The sequence below is a fragment of the Mustela nivalis genome (genome assembly GCF_964662115.1).
Source record: "Mustela nivalis genome assembly, chromosome: 1".
NCBI classification, from domain to species: Eukaryota; Metazoa; Chordata; class Mammalia; order Carnivora; family Mustelidae; genus Mustela; species Mustela nivalis.
Genome location: NC_139020.1, coordinates 197,050,528 through 197,063,086, shown reverse-complemented (window position 1 = coordinate 197,063,086; position 12,559 = coordinate 197,050,528). Strand labels below are relative to the sequence as shown.

General features: G+C 54.6%; 2 protein-coding genes across 11 annotated transcripts in view; both read right to left on the bottom strand.

Moving 5' to 3' along the window:
• Positions 1-2,616, bottom strand: part of IP6K1 (inositol hexakisphosphate kinase 1) — a 62,186-nt gene extending 59,570 nt beyond the window's left edge. Inside the window, exon 1 of one of the 3 annotated variants that reach the window (XM_082704522.1) lies at positions 2,290-2,616. The gene's annotated coding sequence lies outside the window, so the exon portion shown is untranslated. The remainder of the gene's footprint in view (positions 1-2,289) is intronic. The other 2 variants (XM_082704524.1, XM_082704523.1) reach the window with 2 other exon arrangements.
• A 1,770-nt stretch (positions 2,617-4,386) lies between these two features.
• Positions 4,387-12,034, bottom strand: CDHR4 (cadherin related family member 4). 8 transcript variants are annotated; one of them, XM_082703904.1, is made up of 19 exons: positions 11,904-12,034; positions 11,390-11,574; positions 11,101-11,263; positions 10,935-11,026; positions 10,299-10,409; positions 9,564-9,667; positions 9,223-9,359; positions 8,763-8,946; positions 8,462-8,666; positions 8,158-8,251; positions 7,638-7,841; positions 7,418-7,557; positions 7,042-7,192; positions 6,734-6,954; positions 6,359-6,501; positions 5,482-5,538; positions 5,293-5,380; positions 5,043-5,073; positions 4,387-4,549 (listed from the first exon to the last, which is right to left on the bottom strand). In XM_082703904.1, the coding sequence occupies exons 1-19, from the start codon at positions 11,950-11,952 to the stop codon at positions 4,494-4,496; spliced, it is 2,415 nt and encodes an 804-aa protein (XP_082560030.1). In that variant the 5' UTR covers positions 11,953-12,034; the 3' UTR covers positions 4,387-4,493. The 8 variants fall into 8 exon arrangements, 6 of the variants coding, with proteins under 6 accessions (XP_082560030.1, XP_082560031.1, XP_082560033.1 ...); XM_082703905.1 differs by having other exon boundaries at positions 5,043-5,070; XM_082703907.1 differs by having other exon boundaries at positions 8,513-8,666.
• Between the last annotated feature and the right edge of the window lie 525 nt (positions 12,035-12,559).

Here is a 12,559-nt window from a genome sequence, read left to right as displayed (position 1 = left end):
TGCAGCACTGAGGATGGGCCTCCATAAGGCACTGGAGGAGATCCATGACCACCAAATCACCATTTCTATGGGTTTATTCTGTCCACTTCCCTGTTTAAATACAGAAGGTGTTCTGAACTCAAATATAATACTCTTGTAAACAATTAGTTCTCATCTACATGTAACGCAAGACATAAAAATACAGTCCTTATTGTAGGAGAGGGGTTAGGTCTTAGAGGAAACAAAAAAAAAATATTCTTAAAAGAGCAAATATGGGGCACCTGGGTGGCTCAGTGGGTTAAAGCCTCTGCCTTCGGCTCAGGTCATGATCCCAGGGTCGTTGAATCGAGCCCCGAGTCAGGCTCTCTGCTCAGTAGGGAGCCTGCTTCCACCTCTCTCTCTCTGCCTGCCTCTCTGCCTACTTGGGATCTCTGCCTGTCAAATAAATAAATAAATAAATATTTTAGGAAGAAAAATTTTTAAAAAAGAGCAAATACTAGAGGTGCCTGGATGGCCAGTGGGTTAAAGCCTCTGCCTTTGGCTCAGGTCATGATCTCAGGGTCCTGGGATCGATCCCCACATCAGGCTCTCTGCTCAGCAGGGAGCCTGCTTCCCCCCTCTCTCTGCCTGCCTACTTATGATCTCTCTGTCAAATAAATACAATCTATTAAAAAAAAAAAAGAGCAAATACTATTTTGTTTTTTTCTATAAGGGCAATAATGCTACTGCACGTCAGAGTACCCCCAAGGACTGGAATGTCTGGGGACTGTTTCATAAAGAGGACCTGAGATGGACTCTGGAGAAAAGAGAAGTGGAGATGAAGAAGAACTGGTATCCCAAAGAGAAGCAAAAGCCATTGCATTCGGCTTGCAAGAGAACTCTGTAAGGAAGTACCTATCGTGTATGGAATGTCTAGCAAATCATTTGGCTAATGGGGATTAGGATAAGCCCTGGAGAGGTGGGCTGGGGCCAGCTGAGTGGCAGCACCTTGACTGAACTGCCAGGTTAGGATATCGGATCTCATCCCGTAAGCCTGCAGCAGTTTCTGACCTCAGTGTAGGATCTCCAGTCTCGCCAAGTCTGTCTATTGCTCATAACAGTTAAAAGTGCTGACATTTACAGGTGAATTATATAAATACAAGGAACAATCTTTGTGTTCTCACAAGTAAGACTACAGCAACAGGCCGCCAGCCTCCTTGGATTCAGTATCTTCTCCAAAAGGACCTCCTGATCAAGGAGCTGGTTTCTTTCAAAATTAAACATTCAAGGATGACAGGATCCTGACACAAACACACAAAGTACTGTTGTTGTTTAACTTACTTCATTCAGGCTTTCTGTACAACCACATACAAGGAACCTGTGCCAAGGAGCCAAGGGACCACCAGGAAAGAACATCGTGTTTTGGAGCACTCAGAACTCTTTCTAGACCTGCACACCTTGCCCATGGTCTGTAACCTTCCCAACCTCACAGGAAGGGGGCCTGACAGTGTTTTAATTGGGCAAGATACATTTAATCTCTTAAAAGTTAATCTGACAATTCCATACCATCCACAACGACAAAGAGAAGTTTCGTTTCCTTTTCTGATTGTAACACAGTCCTACATTTCCTTTGTCTCCTGATGACACGGGCAGAACATCTACCTCTTTAGGAGATAAAACAAAGTCATCACCATAATATTCACTTTCTTCTAGAGCAAAAAGACCTTACTACAAGTCCAAAAAACGGTCAGAAACTAAAGAAATTGTGTTCCAAAATAAAACTCGGACATCTTCAGGCTCTTCAGGAAAAAACACATACTGAGCTCCAAGGTGCACAGGAGGCAGGCGTCGGGCAGAGCCTGAGCTCAGCCAGAATCACAGGGCCGTGACAGTGGCCTGCCTGGGTTCGTGGGGGGCTTTAGCCTGCTTCGTCTAGTCTTAGTTCTCAACTAAGTGAAAAACACTCGCAAGAACCACTCTAAGAAAGAGGTAGGTGTGTGTTTCACACTCGGGAGCAACAGAAGACTCCCGAGAGCACCAGGCGGGCAATGGACACGTTTCAGCGGTGCGGGTCAGAGGAAATAATTTCCCGCTACCCCACCACCGGCCGGCCTTTGGGCGCAGGGCTCTCAGACCTCTCCTCGCGGCCGTCCACCGGCCTCGGCCCTGGCTTCTGGGAGGCTCCACGGGCAGCCAGTCAGGACGCTCGAGCGGTGAGAGCGATGCTTGGCGGATGCCCCGGCCCCGCGCGCGCCCGCTCCAGCCCCGCGCCCGCCGCCGCCCGCCCCGCCGGCGTCAGGCCGGTCTTTCGGCCCGGCTCCTGTCACTCACCGGCCCGGCCCGGGCAGCAGGCGCCCACGGCTCCCCACGGGAGCTGGGCCCCCCGGGCCTCCAGGTTTCGGCCCGCCCCCGGCAGGCAGCGCAGGTGGATGAGCCCCGCAGCAGCGGCCCCGCACCGGCCGCTCGGTCCAGCTCCCGGCGCTGCCCACTGGGTACGGATCAACAACAAGATGGCGGCCAGCCGAGGGGGCGGGGGCCGGGCGTCATAGTAACCAGGACGGCGAAGAACCCGCCCCAGGTGAGGATGTCTCCAATCAACAGCCTCTTCGTCCGACGCCTTGAAGAGTGCTTCTCGATGACAGGTCAATCGGCGTGTCCGTCAGAGCCTGCCTCTCACGGCGCTTGCCGAACGCCTCAGGACGTGACTGTGACGGCAAGGGCTGGCGCATGCGCGCTGTTCCCGGAGTTGCTGGCGGGGGCAGAGCTTTTGCTGGCAACTCTTGAGGCTCTACCGCCCTTGGCCTTTTTGCGCGTGTAGCCTTTTTGCGGAGCCGACAACGTGTTCTCACACACTCGCGCACAATTAGGGAACGCCTGCTGTGTGCTATATGCTTTTTTGGTCACCCACCCTGGAAGAGAGGGCTTGTTGTCTAGGTTTACTGGTGAGGAAACTGAGGCTCAGAGGGGGAGGCCTGGCCAGGGTCACGCCACCTCTGGAAATGGAGGCACCGGATCTCGTACCTCCTCCTACTGATTTCAAAGCATAATACTCCCTTCCCAACGGCTTCCCCAGCTTTGCCTCTCATCAGTGACGAGGTGCAGCCACGTGTGCTAACCCCAAGCAGTCCCTGGCCCATTGTCCACGTTCATCTTTATGCCGCCTTGAGTTCAGTGCCCAGCACAAAACCTGGCACAAAACAGAAACTCCTCTTCCTGCCCTAGAGCATCTTATCTTGAGTGCCTGACACCGCTTTTGCCCTAGATTGTCATGATACGTCTCAGAGGCTATAAGTCCTAGGAAAATGGTTATTCCTTCTTCCTCATACAGAGCACCTAACTCCGGGCTTGGCTTCAGGGTTAGGAGCTCAAATGCAATCACATAATCTAGAACCACATCAAGTGCCAGAACTAGCTAGTTATGTGACTTTTGAGACTTAGTTGCCCCATCTATAAAACGAGGGTAACAATGAGCCCTTAGACCTGGGTGAATGCTCAAGAAAGTCAGCCTATAACCACTTCCAATAACAGCCTGCTATCAGGTTGCTGTCTCTGGGGCCAGCTAGAACACCCTCACTTTGCCAGGAGCACCATGAAGCGGGGTTTTCCTATGAAAGTCACTCGGCATCTTCCCTGGCCTGGGACAGCATAACTGGCTTAGGAAGGGAATCCTCCACTGCCCTGAGAGGGCTTGTGTCCACAGACTTGGCAGAGGGGAGAAGATTGAAAGAACTTAGGGATATCTCAGTAAAGGTAACCTCTACCCTGAAAGGAGGTCCTCTTGGAGAGCTGGCAGTAACCTGAGACCTGATTCCAGGCCAGGCAAGGGGAGTGACCTAGCCCCACCTCCAACAGAACCTGCATTCCTGCAAGTTGTTGCTGTGTGCAAGAGCTCAACTCAGCTCAGCATTGGGAGGGCTGAGAGCCAAAAAACCAGAAGAAACAGATTAGGAATAAATGGGAAGATCCCATCAGAAGGGGGCTACCATCAATCCCTCCATACCCATCCGTCCTTGGGTTCTCAAGTCTGCACCAACTCTCACGTCAGTGCAAAAGTTCCAGATCCTTCCCAAGAAAACCTCCCCTACACAGTTTGCAAATGGCACTGGAGGTTGGTGAGGGCCCTCAAACAGCAACAATATTTTCTGTTCAATGGGGAAAGGAAACTCCTCGGCCCTCCCCATCTGCTAGAGCAGGTGGTCTCTGGAAGGACAGGCTGACTAGAGGCCTCTTACGTCACGAGCAAGGATAACAGCCTCTCACCTCTGCATTAATCACGGTCAGTCAGAACATCCTGCAGTGCCTTCTCAAAAGATAAATAATCTTACTACTCCCTAGAGTGCTCCCAGAAGGCAAGGCACTCTCCAAGTGAGAACAAAGAAACACAGATCTCAGAGCTTCTCCCACAGGTGGGTTTCAAGCCTGGGACTCTTCTGTTTGTAATTTTGTTTATTATAGAATCAACTTGCAGTCTCAACTGCTGATCATGGGAAGAAGGATTGCCACACGCAGTGAAGCAGTGAAGCAGCTTCTTGGCCTCAGAGCCAGCGCCGGGCTCCCGTGAGCGTGTTGAACAAGTATTCTCTGCCTGTACCTGAGCTCAGATGAACAGGAGGAGGAGAGGGCACTGCTGGCTTCAGCAGAACAGCCTCCTTCCCTTAAAGGTAGGGAAGACATTCCAGGACCCCTGGGGAGACCCTCCTCTGCTCAATCCAACGTGTTCCCTCCCTCCTTTCTCAGCCATCCTGTGAGGTCTGGCTCAAATGTACAGGAAGCCCCCTTGATTCCTACAGACTGGACACCAGCCCCCAAGCCCAGGGCCGGATTACGGTGAAATCACTGATGACCATGTAATATCTGAGGGCCCCTCCCCTCACCACCCTTTCCACCATAGGCAGGAACCAGACCAGGTCTAAGTCTGACAGGTGTTTGAGAAACGTTGGCTGAAAGGTGAATGGGGGTGAGAACAGACCCCATTCAGGGAAAGAGTAGCTGGTGGTTGCCTGGTGGTCAAAGGAGATGCTGAGATGGGCTAAGGAGAGAAAGTGGACCCAGGTAGAGAGTGGTCTGGGAAGAGGGGGACTCACGGGAGTCCTGTGCTCTGCCATCGAAGTGCTGCTGATGGGGAGAATGAGAGAAGGCAATGAGCTGAGCCCTGCCCCCAGGGAGCGGCTGAAGGTCTTCTCCCAAAGGGGTCAGGAGTCCCACTGTCTCCTCCATCCTGATGGTGCTGCCATGGGCTCTACCAGGGGTAGCCATCCACAAGGAGGCAGGCTTGACAGGGGGTACTCTGGAGCAGCCTCTGTGCCCCCTATACAGGATGGTAGGTTGGCATACCAGGCTCACGACACTGCTGGGTGCCCGTGGCATCTCTGTCCTCGGTGCCTCCGTGAACCCCTCAATGGACTCCTCAGTTCCCTGGATACTAGGGCAAAGCAAGAGCAAGAATAAGGATAAGGCTCTTGGTCCCAGCCTGAGTTTAAGAAGAGGGACTCTCAGGCATTGAGGTATGTAAAGGAGCCTGACCTGTTTAGTAGCAGAGCCTGGGCTGATTTGCTTGGTGTCTGCAGCATCTGGGCCAACCTAAAATGCCAGGAGGTGGGACCAGTCAGTGAGGGCAGCAGACTTGCTGGCTCCAGGAACCAGCACCATTTATCTGTCCCTTTATATTGGGGCTAGCCAATGTCTGTATGCAATGCCCACATTGTTACCCCCAACCTTCTCCTGGATTCAGTCCTGTGCCCACAAAACGAAGTCATTCTTGGGGGCAGGTCTGGTTTGAAGTGAAGGGTAGGGATAAGAAATAGGGATAAATAGGGGCGCCTAGGTGGCTCAGATGATTAAGTGTCTGCCTTTGGCTCAGGCCATGATCTCCAGGTCCTGGGATCAAGCCGCATGTCAGGGTCTCAGGTCTTCGGGGAGTCTGATTCTCCCTCTCCCTCTGCCTCTCCCCCTGCTTGTACTCTGTCTCTCTCTCTCTCTCAAATGAATAAATAAAATCTTTAAAAAGAAAGAAAGAAATAGGGAGGAGCGTTTGGGTGGCTCAGTGGGTTAAAGCCTCTGCCTTCAGCTCAGGTCATGATCTCAGGGTCCTGGGATCGAGCCCTGCATCAGGCTCTCTGCTCAGCCCAATGCATGACAAACTCTGAATCTCAAAATACTGGGCCTCATCCACACCCAGCCCATTCCAAGACCAGGCTCTGCCAATACCGGAGACAACTTCCTCCCAGTGCCTCTCTGCCTCTAACCAGAAGACCCCTGGAGGGAGAGCAGCCTGAATTAATACGAGTTTTCCTGCACAACAATTTGGGCATTGTCACCAAATCTTGGTGAAACCACATATCATGGATGGGGTCCATAGTGGGCTGGGGTGAGACAGAGAGCAGAGGGATAGAAACCCTACCCCTGGAAGAGCCTGTTGAAGAGCCAGCCCAGAGCCAAGAGAAAGAGGGCACTTGTCACAGTCAGCACCACCACAAACCAAGGTTCCGGCTGCCAGAAAGCCTCCACGTCTGTCACGAGCAGGGGTGTCATCACTGAAGGCACCTGAAATGGGGGCCACAGCCCTGCCAAAATGCCCTGATCATCCAGCCTTCAGACCCCTCCAAGAGTTGGGCTGCCGCACACCCCAGAGTTGCTCTTCTGAATTACTAGGCTCTTAACACTCAATGACTTCCTCTGGAGTGCCTTCCCCCATCGTTCCGCCTGGAGAACTGGGTCTCCTCACCCTTCAAGATCCTCTCTCCCCACTTCCCAAGGTCCAAAGGGCCCCTCTCACTGGGGATCTGTGGGTGCGGGTGGTCACTGTGCTGGTGCTCCAGGGAATGAGATGCACAATGACGGTGGCTGTGGTGCTGAGGTGGGGGATGGAGGGACCTGCATCAGCCACCCGGATCAATAGCTCATAAGTATGGGGCTGCTCTGGCCAGTGGGGTCCCCACGTGATGCTCTTGTGCACCAGGATGGGTCCTTGCAGGCTGAATCGGCTCTGACTGTTCCCTGAAAGCAAAGTGGCAGAAGTAGGGGACTACTGCTGGCGTTGGCCTGCTCCTTCCCCAACAGCCCAGTAGCCCCCACAGCCCTCACCTCCCACGATGCTGTAGGAAAAGGTCCGACGCTGTGGCTCCTGAGGAACCCAACATGACACCTTGGTTACCTCCACACTATGGCCCAGAGGAGCGTAGATGGTGAGTTCTTGAAACGGGGGCTGACACTTGGGGGCATAGTCATTCACATCCTGCAGGAAGGTAGCCAGATCACCCCAAATCCCCTGAGGCTGGTCCCCCTCAGTCTCCCCCGACCACAGCCAGAGCCCAGGTGTCAGGAAACAGGTCCCAGAGGTTTCTATGAGGAGGCACCACTTCCCTCCAGCCAACCAATGGAAGAAACTTAAGTCCTGGGAAGAAGTAGAATGCCAGAGGAAGATTTGCCAAGTGTTTCCAAGGCCTCAGGGCTCAAGTACCTCAACCTCGATGGTAATGGTGCAGGAGCCAGAGCGGCGCTGGGTGGGGTGCTGGTCTTGGCTATGGTCAGTTACCAGGACAGTGAGCCTGTACAGTGTCTGCAGCTCATAGTCCAAAGATCCCAGGAGGTGAACCTCCCCTAGAAGAGGTGCCCACAGCCTCAGCCTGCAGAGTCAGCTCCGGTTCCCTCCCTCCATCCCAGCCCTGGCGCGGAAGTACCGCTGAGACGGTCCACAGAGAAGGTGGTGGGGCCACCAGAGATGTAGTACTCGATGCTGTTGTGTGGGTAATCCTTGTCTGTGCCCACCACAGAGCCAAGCAGGGTGTGGGGCCCTGCATCCTCCCGGATCCGGAATGTGCGAGGGACACAGGCTGGGGAGAACTCATTGACAGGAGTCACCATCACCAATACTGGTACCTCACCTAGAGGCCATTGGGTGGTCAAGGAGCTGGCCTGGGGTGTCCAGCCCTTTCCTGGGGTCTGAGGAGGGAGACAGGGCCCTCCCTGGCAGTCTAAGGAGAGAGTGGGTCTGGAGGAAGGAAGGGCAATAGGCATTCCTTGGGTGGAGAGGGCGATGCCAAGGAGAGGAGAGAAAATGCCCCACCCTAGGAGTCTGACATGGAGACAACCCTGCCCTATTGGTTTCTGTGGGAAGAGAGGTGACCTTATCTTGAAGATAGGGAGAGGGGTACAGAACAACCCTGTCCTGAATGTCCAGGCCTAGGTATGGTCACTCACTGGTCATGGGGGGCTGACCACCATCGAGCACCAGGATGGAGGCTGCATGCTGAAAGCAGGCCCCAGGAGTGTCACAGTCCAGTGTGGCATTCACCTGGCCAGAGGGACCACAGAGTGAGGCCAAGCCAAGGCCTGGGAGAGCCTAAAGCCACCCTGGGCTGCATGAGGTCAGGGCATCCACACACAGTCAACCCTGAGTCTCTGCTTCCTGGACTTCAAAGCAGATTGACTCCCCCATCAAGGCCTTCACCGTCATGGTCTCAGCTCCCACAGAACCTTGCCCCCCGCCCCCACTACCCTCCACCTTCATGTCCTGGAGCACCCAGCACATGGGTCTGTAGGCGGGACTGGGCACCTCCAAGGCCCTGCCTCGAAGGCAGAGGCTAGCAGGACCAGGCGGGCTGTGGAACTGCAGCTCGTAGTCGAGGGGGGAGCCAGCAGAGTCGGGATCAGTGCAAGTGAAGGTTTTCAGCACAGTGCCCACCGGCGTGGTCTCTGGGATTTCAGTCCTGGGAGCAGAGTGCGGGCGGCAAGGCAAGAGTAGAACAGGACCACAAGCCATGGCCATTCCCCCAATATCTTAGATAAGGTTCCTGTGTACTCACACAAGCATTGCTGGGAGGCAGCGCGGGGGCCAGCGGTTGACGGAACGCACGTTCACCGTGACATCGAGGTCAACGCTGGCCCACGGCCTGCGCCGCTCATAGGCCTTCACCTGAAGCCTAGTGACCGCCACGCCCCGGGCAGGCGCCAACTCCAAGGGTGCGGTGGTGCGGACCACGCCGTCCTCTGGGCGGGGAGGGGTGGGGAATGCTGAGTTTAGCCCCGCCCCCAGCTCAATCCCGTTCCCATCATCCCACCCGATCCACCGCACCGAGTGGGCGCTGAGCCTTCTCCTTCTGGCCACCTCCTCCGAGCCTCTCCTCTAATTCTAGTCCGGCCTCCCAGCGCCACCTCGCCCCCATCTGCCCCGGCTCCAGCCTCATTTCTCAGAAGGGCGGGGAGATAGCACTGGACCAGCCGCAGGGGTATGCTGCACCACAACCACCCCCCAGTGCCCCTCACCACGTCCGATGGAGAAGAGCGGGCAGGGCACCGGGGAGAGGATTTCGTAGCGCACGTCTAAGCCCCGGGCTCGAACCTGAACTACATTACTGCCGGGGGCCAGGTCCTCCAGGATGGTGACATTTGGGGCCTGTCCCCTGGACAAAAAGTTTGGGGGGGTAAGCACTAGCTCATGCCTGCTCACGCCACCCCCGGCCCTGTCCACAGGCCGTTCCCCCGGGAGTTTCCTCATACAGGAGCTAGCTGGGGACGCCTCAGCAGCCCCACACCTTAACCTTACTCCTAATTCCCGGGGCCTATGCCTTGCCACCCCCACCGTACCCAGAGTAAGGGAGTCTTACAGGAAGGAGATCCGACTGGAGGGATCAGGCAAAACTTTCACCTTCAGCATCCTGTGGCAGCTTTGATTTTGGCCAAAGCTCACCAAAACCTCAAGCGGGAAGACCTATAGTGCACACAGAGCAGGAAGAGGACTAGTGTATCTACTATAGGTCTTTGCATAATCTTCCCTCCAATAGGCACTCCCTGCCTCAGGCCCTCCATGGACAAGGAGCCCCAACCCTCACTCCACCCCAATACCTGTCACTCTGCTGACAAGTACTCCTTTGAGTCCCATTCTTTGGGGCCATAAACTCTTCTTTTAGGATGCAAGCAGCCCCCAAATGTGTGATATCTGAGTCATTCACAATGCAACATCGTATTAGAGTTACTAAGAGCCCATCATTAAGACACGGAGGTTTTAAAGAAGGAACTTCTCTAATCTTCTCCAGACTAGCCACTTTACCCAGAACTTTCTCTTCCTATGTAACTGCTCTGAACACTCTCAGTCCTATTAAAGGCACTGGGAGCTCCCAGAGCCAGGGATCCCTTTTCTTTCTGGAACTCCAGAACCCAGCACAGAACCAGGCCAGTGTGAGAGAATAGCTAGCATGTGGCAACAGGTACAGATGTGGGCTATGTCTGAACATGGCAGCAAAATTTCAGAGACCAAGAACAAACAAACCTCCAGGAAATGGTGGCTCTTGTCTATTGCATGCCCCATCCGTGGGTATCCCCAGGTTCCAAGTCAAGCTCACCTTTGGAGCCTGGCCTTTGAGGCCCTGGGATGGTGCCAGCAGCCAGCCTTGCCCATTGATGGAGAAAGGTCCGGGGAAGTATGGAGGGTCCTGGGCACTGTTGATGCTTAGCTGACAGAACAGTGATGCTGGAGGCCCCAGCCCCACCACCAGTGCCCCACACATCCCTGTAGAAATCCCCCAACACCCCAGCTGGTACTTGCCCACACCCAACGCTCCCATACTCCACCACAGGGTGACTCCCCAATCTCCACCCTGACTCCTGGCCCTGATCCTCAATCTTTTCTGCTTTTAAATCAATTATTTTGTTTGTTTTAAACGACATTTCTTTTTTTGGATTCCAAGAGTGATACAGGGTTTTCATGAAGAATTCAGAACCCTGAGGAGAGCCAGAAAGAACACAAGCCCTGAGATGTCCTTGCAGGACAACCATGGTCCTCAGGGGGATGCAGCCCTCAGTGACTCTCTCCAGGAACACCCCTCATGCAGAGGCTCACCACACACTAAAGGGGCCCTCCGCATTCTGTGTTTGGCCAGAGAGGAGCTGGGCCAAGGAGGGGCCGGGTTTGGTTTCCCTAGGTGCCTCCCCCATCCTGCTGTTCCCTCTACCCCTGACTGCTCATGTGCTGGGCTCACCTGGGCACGCTGGAGTTGCAGGCCTGGGAGCAGCAGAGTGTACAGCTGGGCTCCAGGGGTGACCATTTCCCGAACCTGAATGATTTCCCCACCTAGCCAGAGGGGAAGTCAGGGAGGCTCTGCTCAGGCCGTGCCACCCAGCCCTGCCTGCTGCCCCTGGCCTCACCTGGGTTGGCAAATTGGCTGGCACATGGGCTGTAGCCAGAGTCCCGGTGCACATTCACAGAGAGGGGTGCCTCCAACACTTTCTTGCCACATGTGAGCCGCAGCTGCAGTCTGTAGTGATTCACTGCCAGGGCATCCAGCCGGGCCGAGCTACTTAAGGTCACCTGGGGCAGATGGGCAGTGCCATGTGGGACTCTGGGCTCTCCATCCCCATACACTACCTCTGGCTTGGGGAATTGAGGGCCTGCCCTTGTCCCCCCCATGCTTCCCATCTGTGCCCAGGACCCTACCATGGCCATGTAGGTCTTCTGCTGCCTGTTCAGGCTGGGTGGGTTAAAGAAGGTGGTTGGTGGCTGCACGTAGAGCAACTCCAGGGTGGGCACGTAAGACGTGCAGTTGATTGGGAAGGAGTAAAGGATGGCACCAGGTCCCTGGCTCTCAGAGACATTTATGAACCAGGGCAGGCCATGGAGTTCTATGAGGAAGAGACAATTCAGGCTGGAGGCCCCCCACGCATGCTGGCCCTTCGGCTTCAGGGCTGTCACGTCTCAGGACCAAGCAGCCAAAAACTCTTCCTTGTCCCCCACATCCAACCATGACTCAGCTCATTGAACAAGAGTGAGGTCTTGGTTGAGGAAGCAGCCATAAGGAATGAGGGTCAGGGAGTTAGATCTTTGTCCTTCCTTGCTTGGCCCACAGCCCCTGCCCTGCATGGTAGCTTATCTGAGAAGAGTCATGATTTCACTGCACTGTGGAGGGTGTTGGGGCATGAAAAGTGGGTTCCCCCACCCACCAACTCCTCACCAGAGACAACCAGAACTAGCAGAAGCACCGGGGGCCTGAGCAGGGCCATGGTGGCCTGAAGACACAGACAGCAGAGGAGACTCCGGAAGACCAGACGTGTTTGTCAGGCCTACCCTGTTGCCAGGTCAGTTGCTTAAACACCGCAGGGCAGGCTGGACTCCTGGGCCTCCCAGGTCTCAGCCCCGCCCATCCCTGGTGACTTGAGCTCCAGACTCCAGACAGGGACTACAAGGCCTGGGCAACCCCAAGGTTTACTGCGTCCAGTGAATTCTCCCATTTGTTACTATAACCCAAAGGAAATGTTAGGGGAAAAGGATCGAGCTTCTGGTAGGGAAACCAGGTTCAGGGAAGAAAGTCTTGGTCATGCAGTCTTTGAGACACAAGCACAGCACCCAGGAAAACTGGGTTAAGGACTTGCTAGGCCATAGAGTCCAAACTCCAGTTGCCCACCCCCTCTCACCATTAAGAACATTATCTGCCTATAAATCTGAGCTCAGCCATCAGCAAAATCTCTTAAAAGTTGCCTACATTCCAAGAGCAAGAAGAATCCGTGGTGATATAAATCAAAATAGTGGTTATCTTCGAGACTATCAACTGGAGGGGGCACAAAGTGTCCTCCTGGAGTCGCTGGGGAGAGTCTATACCTTGATCTGGGC

Coding starts and splice junctions, on each gene's coding strand:
- CDHR4 (XM_082703904.1), bottom strand. CDS start 11,952: ATGGCCCTGCTCAGGCCCCCGGTGCTTCTGCTAGTTCTGGTTGTCTCT. Junction 7,842..8,157: donor TGGTCAGCCCCCCATGACCA/GTGAGTGACCAT, acceptor AATGGCCTCTAG/GTGAGGTACCAGTATTGGTG. Junction 5,074..5,292: donor CCAGCAGTGTCGTGAGCCTG/GTATGCCAACCT, acceptor TCTCCCCATCAG/CAGCACTTCGATGGCAGAGC.